The 10,483-nt window shown below is 56.8% G+C and overlaps 1 protein-coding gene across 1 annotated transcript; it reads right to left on the bottom strand.

Annotated features, from left to right (window-relative positions):
- Positions 1–274: 274 nt before the first annotated feature.
- Positions 275–7,544, bottom strand: ARHGAP35 (Rho GTPase activating protein 35). The gene is made up of 2 exons (XM_009281713.2): positions 3,644–7,544; positions 275–454 (listed from the first exon to the last, which is right to left on the bottom strand). Exons 1-2 carry the CDS (start codon positions 7,337–7,339, stop codon positions 275–277), a joined length of 3,876 nt encoding a protein of 1,291 aa, XP_009279988.1. The 5' UTR covers positions 7,340–7,544.
- Positions 7,545–10,483: the final 2,939 nt, after the last annotated feature.

The raw sequence follows: 10,483 nt of genomic DNA, 5'->3' as shown, positions 1-10,483 counted from the left end.
TCCGGGTGTGGAAGGGAACGACCAGAAAACGGGAGAACCCAACGGGACTTGACCAAAGGGGAACTTCACCCAACTTGGCGAACCTCTGGGACGAAGCGGCTGGCCGGGCGAGGGGAGAGCGGCGGACAGCGTCTGCCTGGGCTTCGGTAGGACCTTTGATACCATCTCCATCGGGTTCTCCTTGAGAAGCCGTTGACGAGCGGAGGGTGAGGCGGGTTGAAGACCGGTTGAACGGCCAGGCCCGAGGGGCGGCGATCAGGGGAGCAAAGCCTAGTCAGAGGCCGGCGGCGTAGCCCAGGGCTTGATCCCGGGTCCAGTCCTGGCCAACATCTTCATTAATGAGCTGGACGATGGGGCAGATGCACCCCCCGGCAAGTTGGCAGATGACACCAAAGCGGGAAGAGCGGCCGAAACCCCAGAAGGTCGTGCTGGAGTCCAGAGGGACCTCGACAGGCTGGAGAAATGGGCTTGAGGGGAAGCTCGTTGAAATTCAACAAGGAGAAGCGCAAAGTCCTGCCCCTGGGGAGGGACGACCCCAGGCACCCCAGTCTACGCCGGGGGGGGGTCACCCGGCCGGAAAGCAGCTCGGCGGAGAAGGACCTGGGGCTCTTGGTGGACACCAAGCTGACCACGAGCCAGCAAGGTGCCGCAAAGGCGGCCAACGGTGTCCTGGGCTGCATTAGACATCCCGGGAAGCGTTCAAGGTCAGGTTGGACGGGGCTCGGAGCAGCCTGATGCGGTGGGAGATGTCCCTGCCCACGGCAGGGGGTTGGACTGGGCCGTCTTCGAAGGTCTCTTCAACCCAAACCCTTCTGTGATTCTATGACTCTCTGGATGAGCAACCTGCTCTAGCGGAAGATGCAAACACACACGGCTCTATGAAAGTCACCTCAAACCCAACCCATTCCATGATTCTCTGATCGGGATCTTGCTACTAAACTTCAAGGAACGAGCAAATACAACTCCGCAACGCGTCACCAAAGCAAAGGTGGAAACCCAAACGCTCCTCCAGCCCCGGGCGAGGTGGTACCGGCAACCGCACGCCGTTCCCGCCGGCAAAACGAAGATGAAACCCGTGACTCGAAAATAGATCCCCAAAATTAAGGGGGCGCAATGAAAACGCCGAGCATCGCTGTTGGCAGGAGCATCCGCTGCCCGGCCACGGCCCTCGGCTTCCCCTTGGAAAAGGGGACGTGCGACAATACAGCACGGGAACGAAACCCGAAAACGCTGGCTGGAAACCCCAAAAAGCCAGTTATAAACCCAAACCCGCTGGCTGGAAACCCGGTCCCGTCAGCGGAGCCTCTTCCCCTTGCAGAAGAACGCAGCCCGCGCTCCCCTCGGCGCGTCCCACGCCACGGGAACGAGCGTATCCGTCGCCGTAAGGGAAGTTTCTGCCTATGCGGATGTTTTGGGGAGACTCAAAACACCTTTTTTTTTTTTTGGGGGGGGGGGGCCTCGAAACACCTTTTTTGGATGAAAGCAACCGGCTCTCCCCGATCCTTGAGCACCCCCCACGAGCGGGAGCACCCGGACGGAGCTTTCCTTAACGCAGCGAGCGGAAAAACGATGCTTCGGCCGTTGGCCGTAGAAGGGAAAAGCGAGGAAGGTCTCGGTACGACAGGGCAGGGACCGGGATCGTTCCCGGAGGCCGAGGGCGTCGCTCCAGCCTCGTCCTCCCCGCCGAGGAGAGGAGGATTTCGGTTTGCTCCTTCCTGCTTGGCAGAGCGCGGCAGGCGGCTCTCCCTTTGTTTCCAGTGGAAATTAATAACGCCTCTTAATTACCGTGATGGGTTTCGCAGCGGCTCCGAGCAGGACGTCCGGCGGCTGCCGCTGTTCCCTCTGCCGGGCCGGGGGCAGCGCGGCCCCCGCTTCCCTTCCTCCCCTCTTCCTCGCACACGTCCGTACCCCCACGTCGTAACGTACGCGTGGATGTAGTGCCCGTATAGACGTGTATATAACAGCGCGGGCGCACGCGCATACGTGTGCGCACATATTGTGTGTGCGTATATAGTGTCTGCACGCGTACGTACATGCGTATGTATACAGCATGTGCGTATACGTGTATATATAATGTCTGTGTGTGCGTGTATAACACTTACGTATAAAATACATGTGTGTATATACGCGTCTGCGTATATAATACGCGTCTGTGTACATAACACGCGTGTGCATGCACATGTGTGTATAAATATAAGCGTGTCTATACGTCTGCATGCATGTACACGCATGTAATGTGTGAGCATGCACATGTGCGTGTCTATAATGAGGCACGTCTATAATGAGGCGCGCGCGCACGTGTGTGCGTACGCATACACGCGTGTATTTAAGTGTGTGTATGTATGTGTATGCATACATATAACGTGTGGGTACACAAATGCGTGTGCATGAAGCGTGTATGTACGTGTACAAGTGTGTGCTCACTGTCTGCGTGCGTGTAATGTGCACGTGTACATACAATGTGCACGTCTACATGTATATAGCGTGTGCATGCGTGTGCAACGTATGACATCTGTGTGATGTCTGTGTGTATATTTAACATACGTAACGCCTGTGTGCATTTAACATGCGTGTGTGACTGTGTACGTGACGTGCGAGTGCCCGTCGGGGGTTCAACGGCCAACCGTTGGCCATCGGCGCGCCAACCGTTGGCCATCGGCACGCCAACCGTTGGCCTTCAACGCGCCAACCGTTGGCCTTCAACGCGCCAACCGTTGGCCTTCAACGCGCCAACCGTTGGCCTTCAACGCGCCAACCGTTGGCCTTCAACGCGCCAACCGTTGGCCTTCAACGCGCCAACCGTTGGCCTTCAACGCGCCAACCGTTGGCCTTCAACGCGCCAACCGTTGGCCTTCAACGCGCCAACCGTTGGCCTTCAACGCGCCAACCGTTGGCCAAGAAGTCCAAAGACTACTCAACCACATGGCACCTCGAACCGGCGGGCTCGTCCAAAACCAGTTTCACCCTCTAAAGAGCAGATCCACCATCGTGCGGAAGGGCGGCAGCGAATCCAGGCGGATTTAAGGCTGGTTTTGTAGAGCCGCGGCAGCACGACGTGTCTAGAGAAGAGCCTTGAGAAGAGCCACCCATGAGCGGCAACAGACAACAACTTAAGACGCGTTCTCAACTTACCAGCGCCTTCTCTGGTCGGGCACATCTAGCTTCACCCCATTTCTTTAAACGACTCTATGCCGATAATAGCGACTTCGCTACGTTCATCCACGTTAAAGAGAATTTACAAGGCAGACGGAAGCCACGTTTCAAAGCACCCACGTTTCGGTTAATTGTGCCTCAAAACTCACAACTTCTGAGCGCGGAACGAACTTTCTCAGAAGCGCGTCGCGAGGATAAAGTCATCGGAGCCGAACGCTCGCGGTGGAAGCGACGGAGGTGATTTTGGTACAGGACTGCAGGCTCGCGCAGTCCACGCCCGCAGCCAGTTAACGCACAATAAAAAAAAAAATAAAATAAAGCGATCCCGCGCTCACCCTACCCCTCAAATCAATCAAGTAAATACGTGAAAAACACGCCACGAACGCGACGGCCGGGACTCCCGCCCTCGTTCAGCCTTTACGCCCGGCGGTACGTCCCGACCTCTACCCCGCCAATCCCACAGCCGAAGGGCAAGAAAGCACCAGCCTACCTTCGTCGTCCTCCTCAGGCTGCGCAGGATGTTCCTCCTCCTCGGATCTTCCCCGTCGGCCGTTTCGTAGGGGATAACGGCGTTATCGCCTTTATACCCTTGGGAAGTCTGGTCTTCCTCTTTCTTCCGAATGGGTCCCAGCTCGTCGTCGCTCCCAACGCTGAAGCTGGTTCGGTAGCTAGCAAACCTGCCCAGCCTCGTGCAGCGCGTCCGATACAGCACGGGCTTGCTAACGACCGATACTTTGCGGCCCCGCTCCAGGGAGCTGGTGTCCATCTCGCTGTCCGAGCCGTTGCCGCTGCCGTTCGATTGGGTTTTGTTAATGTTTCGGATGGTGATGATCTTGCCCTGGGTGCTGTCGTGAGGCACGGAGTAGATGTTCTCCTCTTCGTTTCTGGGTTTGACCACGGCATCCATCGGCTCGGCGTAATCGGAAGGATCGAAGCAGTCAGCGGGCAACCAGCTACTAGAAGACACGGACTTCCTCTGCCCGTCCCGATGCCCCTGCTCCAAATACGACAGGTCCCCCTTCGTAATGTCAAAATGGACGGGGGGCTTTGGTTTCACCGGAGGAGGTACTTTGTTGTTCAGCTTGCTTTCAAAAGTGCTCATGACGGAAATGAAAGACAAGCCATCGTTCCCCTCCAGCTCCATGGAAAGCTTTGAGTGGTCTTTGGGCAGGGCGGGCATGGACGTGTCCTCTCTGAAGGGGCTGTAGGTGGGGGGCTCGACGTCCTCCTCCGAGTCCTGCAGGTTGGAGTTGCAGAGAGGGGAGCCCGCTCGAGGCGAGTTGAACACCTCCTCCGTCGTGCTGCAGGCTTCGGCCACGTTGTCGTACATGTGGGTGGCTTCGATGATGTTTTTTTTCTCCACCACGTCTTTAAAAAACGAGTGGAAAATCTCCAGCTTATGCTGCGGCTGGCTACAAGGTATCGTGGTGAACTTGCCGTCGATCTCCTGGGCGATCTCCTCGCCCTCGGTGAGCTGCTCTCTGCTCAAGTCGTTGTCCAGGATGTCTATGGAGCCGTCCGTGAGCGCCACGACCTGTATGGGGATGATATCCTGCACCTCGCAGAGAAAGGCACGTAGCATGGCCAGGGACGCCTTGCGTTTCGCCGAGTAAAAGACGATGTACCCGTGGACGAGCCGGCTTTTCCTAATGCTAAAGGAGGAATGGTAGGAAAGGAGGGAGAGCTCCACGCGCCTCTTGTGCGGCCCGATGGATAACTCGAGGAGGACGGAGCTGCTGCTGCCGCACTGCGAAGGTCTGTAGGTCTGGGACTGCAGGATGGGTAAAAGGATGTCGTCCGCGTTGAACGGATCTCCGCACATCAAGCACATGACGATCCGAAGGTCGACGTCCGCCAGGTCTTTGATGCTGGAGGTCGAGCTGACGAGGTTTAAGTTGCGTTTCGAGTCCAGCAGCCCCTTCAAAACCTGGCTGATCTGTTTCTCGTTGATGTTACGGCCGTACCCGATGCCAGCGGACGCGGGGTCCAGAAAGACGCACTGCAGCTTGCTCGCGATCTGCTGGCCTTGCTGTATCAAGCTATGTAGCGTCTCGCCACTCGTGTCCCCCCTCTTGTTAACGAGGATGAGCGTCAGAGGAAGGTGAACCAAGTGATTGTCCCTCCTGCCGATGGTCGACTCCCTGCTCTTTTCGATGCTTTCCACCACGTAGGACAGCGACTCCTTCGAGTTGTAAAGGCAGAGACAACCGTGAGGCTGAAAGGTGGGCGTCTGGAAAGAGTTAACGGGGAGCCGGACGTTGCCCTCGATCGGCCTCAGGGACAGCTCGTACATCTTACCTTCGATCACGTATTTGTCGTCGTTGGTGCAGAGCGCCCGGATCTCGTTGGCCAGCTCGCGCGCCAAACCGTCCTTGCCAAGGATCACCAGATTGATCCTGTCGATGTTGGAGTCCGAGAGCAAGTTCTTCTGGTTGCGTTCGGAGGGCCTGATGAAGCGGGAGCTGATCAGGTGCTCGATTTTAGAGTCTATGCAAACCGGGCAGCTCGGACACGTTTCCTTCGTCGGGTGGTACACGAAGTGGATGTGCTTCAAAATCAGGGCGTCGCGCTCAGCCTGCAGCTTCTGCAGAGCTTTGAACCTTTGCTCTTCGCCCAAGACATCCTGAATGACGCCCATTTTCTCCTTGCTGGGTTTAGCGTCGAGCTCCAGTTCGTAAAACAGCTCCGAGTACTCCAAGAGCAGCTCCTGAAACTCCTCCTTGGCCTTTTCTATAATCTGTTTTTGGTGCTTGCTGTAGATATCCATATAAATCGACTCCTCCAGCCACATGTAAAAATCCTCGTTCATAATGAAACTGCGCGCTTCCTCCCAGGGCTTCCCGGGCGTGATGAAAGGGGAAGTCTCCAGGTTTTCTTTGAAAGCTCTTCTCATTTCTGCCCTTTTCCTCTCGTTCCTCAGCTTTTCTAAATGAGCTTCGTAGAGCTGCTTGGCGGGCTGGGTCTCCATCAGGTCGAAGGGAATACGCTCGTTCTCCATGTTGTCGATGTGGCTCGTGGCGTCCCAGGGCGTCTCTTCCAGGACGACAAACCATTTCAGAAAGTCCGGCTTCGTCTCCAAGAGCTTCTCCGCTTTTACGCAGCTCAGGTGATCTATTTCGTCCAGGTCCGGGATGAGGGCTTCAAACGCTTGAGGAAGCATGGCGAGATACATCTTCCGCCGACGCTCTATGTGCTCCTGCTTGAGGCGGTGGACGTGCTGCAGAAACAGCTTTTTGGCTTTCTGCGTTCCTTCCAGGTAGACGTAATCCTGATACTCTGGAGAGGACTGCATCTTGCGGCTGACGTTCGACCACGTCTCGTTGTGGTTTTTGACGATGCGGCTGACCAGCCACTCGTACTTGTCTTTAGCAGCAGCGATCTGTTGACTTTGCTGTTTCAGAGCTTCGAAGTAGGGGATGATTTTAGTCTTTCCCCGGCTTTTATCAATCAGCTGCACTAAGGTGCTGAAAGCCAAGTCAATGTTCACATTGGATCTAGCCGACGTCTCCACGACCTGGAGGTTCTTTTTGCTTAAGGCAAAAGTATGTGCATCCCTAATGTACCGCTCCACGCCTTCGTCACACTTCGTCAGGACCACCACGATGGGCTTTTTTGTTTTCGCGAGTTGATTGTAAAGGTTTGAAACGAATTTGAGCTGATCGTCAAAGTTCCTGTTCATACCCCTGCTAACATCAACGCAGAGGAGAAAGCCATCCACCAGCAGCTTTCCGTCCGGCATCTGTTTTTGTTCAAAGTCCTGTTCCAGCCCAAGCTGATCAGTGCAAAAGTACATGAGCTTTTCAGCCGACGCCAGTTTGGTCGCAGCAGCCCTCTTGATATAGGGCTGCAGGGCCGTGCTGCGGTGAGGCTGAAAGGTCTGGTCGTCGATAAACTCCGTCTGCTCCACAACATGCATTTTACATTCGACGCAGTCCTCCAGGGAACGCACAACTTCCCCCCAGTAGAGGAAATGGTCATTATTGACCACCCTTCCCCCAAAGTCACTGGTGCTGAGAACCGAAGTGTGGTCCAAGTGAAACTCATCCGCGCTGGGCCGTACAAAGCGGTTGCAAAGGCAGGATTTCCCAATGCCGCACTGCCCCTTCTCCTTCTCCGTCCCGGACAATCCCACCACGCTAATGTTATAGGTGGGAATGCGAACATCTTGCTTTCTTGCCATCATCATCGTCCACACATCCTGTCCCAGGCAACCGTTTCCGAGAGGATTAGTGTTTCCGGCACCCGAGGCGACTTGGGAGCTCGGTGGAAGGCGGGGTGACAGTTCTCAAGCCAGGCAGGGCGCCGGGGCGATGAAGTTCGTCGTTCCCATCCTGTACGTACCAGCAGCGCTTCAGTTCTTGCTGGTCCCCGTCGTCGGACGGCCGACGTTTCCCCCTAGGAGAAAGAGAAACAACCATCAGCGTTTCAGCTCGGGACCCCCAAACAAGACCGAAATCTGCCCGTACCATTTTCGTACGCCTCGCACTCGAACGCTAGCGCCGACGCCGGGGAGATACCGGCAGCGGCGAAGACGCGTCAGCCGCAGCATCCGACCGAGCACTAACCGCAGCGGGCACGGCTTCCCCACCGTCGTCACGAGCGGCTTGTGGGCGCAAACCACAAGCCGACCGTGGCGCGAAGGCAGATGAAGGTCACGGTCTGCCCCCCAGCCTGGCGGGGAGCAAGAAAAACGGGTCAGCGGCGGAGGGGAGAGACGAGGGGGATCCACGGCGGAGCCTGGGGAGAGAGGGCTCGCTTCGCGGGCGCTTCCGATTCGACGCCGAATTGAAAGCGAGTAAAACAAACCGTCCCGTCTTTTCTTTGCCTTTTGACTTAAGATCAAGCGTAGCGCCGGCTTAACGCCTGCTTCTACCAGGAGGATTACCTCTTCGCTCCCCGCGGATAGAGGGGGTCTAATAGGATCAGAATAGTTTAAAAGAAGAAAAAAAAAGGCATAGAGATCCAACTAAATCTTGACGAGGTGCCCTACGTGCCCCAGGCATCAGCCGATGCAAGGAAGTCCTCCCGGAGGGAGCGGCGTTCGAGGGAGGGACGATCCTAATTACCGCTCTTGAAACTATGAGGGAGCAGGCTGCCCGGAGAAGCTGCGGACGCCCCATGGTGGGAAGCGTTCAAGGTCAGGTTGGACGGGCCTCGGAGCGACCCGATCCGGTGGGCGATCATAGAATCATAGAATAGAATCATTAAGGTTGGAAAAGCCCTCCAAGATCATCGAGTCCAACCGTCGACCCAACACCCCCATGCCCGCTAAACCATGTCCCTCAGCACCTCATCTACACGTCTTTTAAATACCTCCAGGGATGGGGACTCCACCACTTCCCTGGGCAGCCTGTTCCAATGTTTCACCACTCTTTCAGTGAAGAGATTTTTCCTCGTGTCCAATCTAAACCTCCCCTGGCGCAACTTGAGGCCGTTTCCTCTCGTCCCATCGCTTGTTACTTGGGAGAAGAGACCGACCCCACCTCGCTACAACCTCCTTTCAGGTAGTTGTAGAGAGCGATGAGGTCTCCCCTCAGCCTCCTCTTCTCCAGGCTAAACAACCCCAGTTCCCTCAGCCGCTCCTCATAGGACTTGTTCTCCAGACCCCTCACCAGCCTCGTTGCCCTTCTCTGGACACGCTCTAACACCTCGACGTCCTTCTTGTAGTGAGGGGCCCAAAACTGAACACAGCATTCGAGGTGCGGCCTCACCAGTGCCGAGTACAGGGGCACGATCACTGCCCTACTCCTGCTGGCCGCACTATTTCTGATACAGGCCAGGATGCCATTGGCCTTCTCGGCCGCCTGGGCACACTGCCGGCTCATGTTCAGCCGGCTGTCGACCAACACCCCCAGGTCCTTTTCCGCCAGGCAGCTTTCCCTGCCCACGGCAGGGGGTTGGACTGGGCCGTCTTTGAAGGTCCCTTCCAACCCAAACCCTTCTATGACTCTACGTGCCAGGGCTCTCAGCAACCTGATCTAGCGGAAGATGTCCCCACCCACGGATCTCTGAAGGTCCCTTCCAACCCAAACCTTTCTACGACTCTATTGACGGGGCTTGGAACAACCTGACCTAGCGGAAGATGCCCCCCGGCCATGGATCTTTGAAGGTCCCTTCCAACCCAAACCCTTCTATGACTCTACGGGCCAGGGCTCTCAGCAACCTGATCTAGCGGAAGATGTCCCTGCCCACGGCAGGAGAGTTGGACTGGATGGTCTTTGAAGGTGCCATCAACCCAAAACCTTCCGTGATTCTCACGGCAGTTGAGACGACAATCCGACAGCGGAAGAGCTTTCGGCTTCCGGCAAAATCAAAATGAACTCGCGTGCAGATGACACCCCGGGTCGTCGGAACAACCCAAGGAGCGCGGCCTTCCACGACGTCTCCTCCACTTTGATGTCTGGATGGTGCAGTTCTACCAGTTCCCCAGTCGGACTGAATCACACAACAGACAAAGGCTCCCGCGAACCTGCCACGCTGTCGGGCGCTTTGCTTTCCTGCCACCTGCCACGCTGTCGGGCGCTCAAAAACCTGCCCTCACGTTCATTTGATCTCAAAAAACCGCCCCCCCCCGCCACATTTCACCCCCACGAGGTCAAACCCCCCCCCCCCGCCACATTTCACCCCTCCACGAGGTCACCCACGTCGGCCGAGTCACCAGGTTACGCAAGCCGAAGACCACGGAGAAGAAGCGGTTGTTTGGGCTTATACGCAAGGGGATCGGGCATTTTAGGAGTCGGTCCGCGGCTCTTCCGTGGACGCGCTATTTCCCGCGGGAACGTCACTTATCGGCAGCGCGTTTCACTCCTCAAGGTGAGACTCTTGGAGGTAAAAGGGCGTTAACAGCCGCAACACCGGTGCAATGTAAACTATGCTGCCAAGCCGCTGTCAAACCTTTAATTACTTCAAATAATTACTCATCGCTCAATTTGAAGGAACGCAGTTACTCCCCGGGAGGCTGGCCGGGCTCGGGGCTGCTTGCACGGCTTCTCCTGCCGCTCCGCCGGGAACTCTGCTCTTCCTCCCGCGTTTTTCCTCAATCCTCGCCGTTTCTCCCCGTTTTGGAGGACGAGGCCGGGTGGGTGCCAAGCACCCGGACCCTGGCGAGACACCAGCGCGCCCCGGCTTCCCCCCGGCGCCGTTTTAATCGGTTTGTCTGACCGGCAGCCGAACCGGCGAGTCGTTGCTGCTCCCCCATCTCCTCTCCAACGCTCCCGTTCTCCGGCCGGAGAGCCCGGCCGACGCGGCAGCTGGAAACACGGCACGGGCGCCAGGACGGAGGGATTCCCTCCCGGTTGTAAATTTTCTCACCGCGTCCCGGTAGCAGAAA

Source organism: Aptenodytes forsteri, unplaced genomic scaffold, assembly GCF_000699145.1.
Source record: "Aptenodytes forsteri isolate BGI_AS27 unplaced genomic scaffold, ASM69914v1 Scaffold469, whole genome shotgun sequence".
Taxonomy (NCBI): Eukaryota; Metazoa; Chordata; class Aves; order Sphenisciformes; family Spheniscidae; genus Aptenodytes; species Aptenodytes forsteri.
The sequence above is the reverse complement of the archived record's forward strand: the minus strand, read 5'-3'. Positions and strand labels throughout refer to the sequence as shown.

What these genes read in the sequence shown, in the direction of transcription:
- ARHGAP35 (XM_009281713.2), bottom strand. Translation starts at nt 7,339, where the DNA reads ATGATGATGGCAAGAAAGCAAGATGTTCGCATTCCCACCTATAACATT. An exon ending in GCCTGAGGAGGACGACGAAG is followed by an intron (nt 455 to 3,643) that starts GTAGGCTGGTGC and finishes CCATTTCTCCAG; the next exon opens with CCTGTCGAGGTCCCTCTGGA.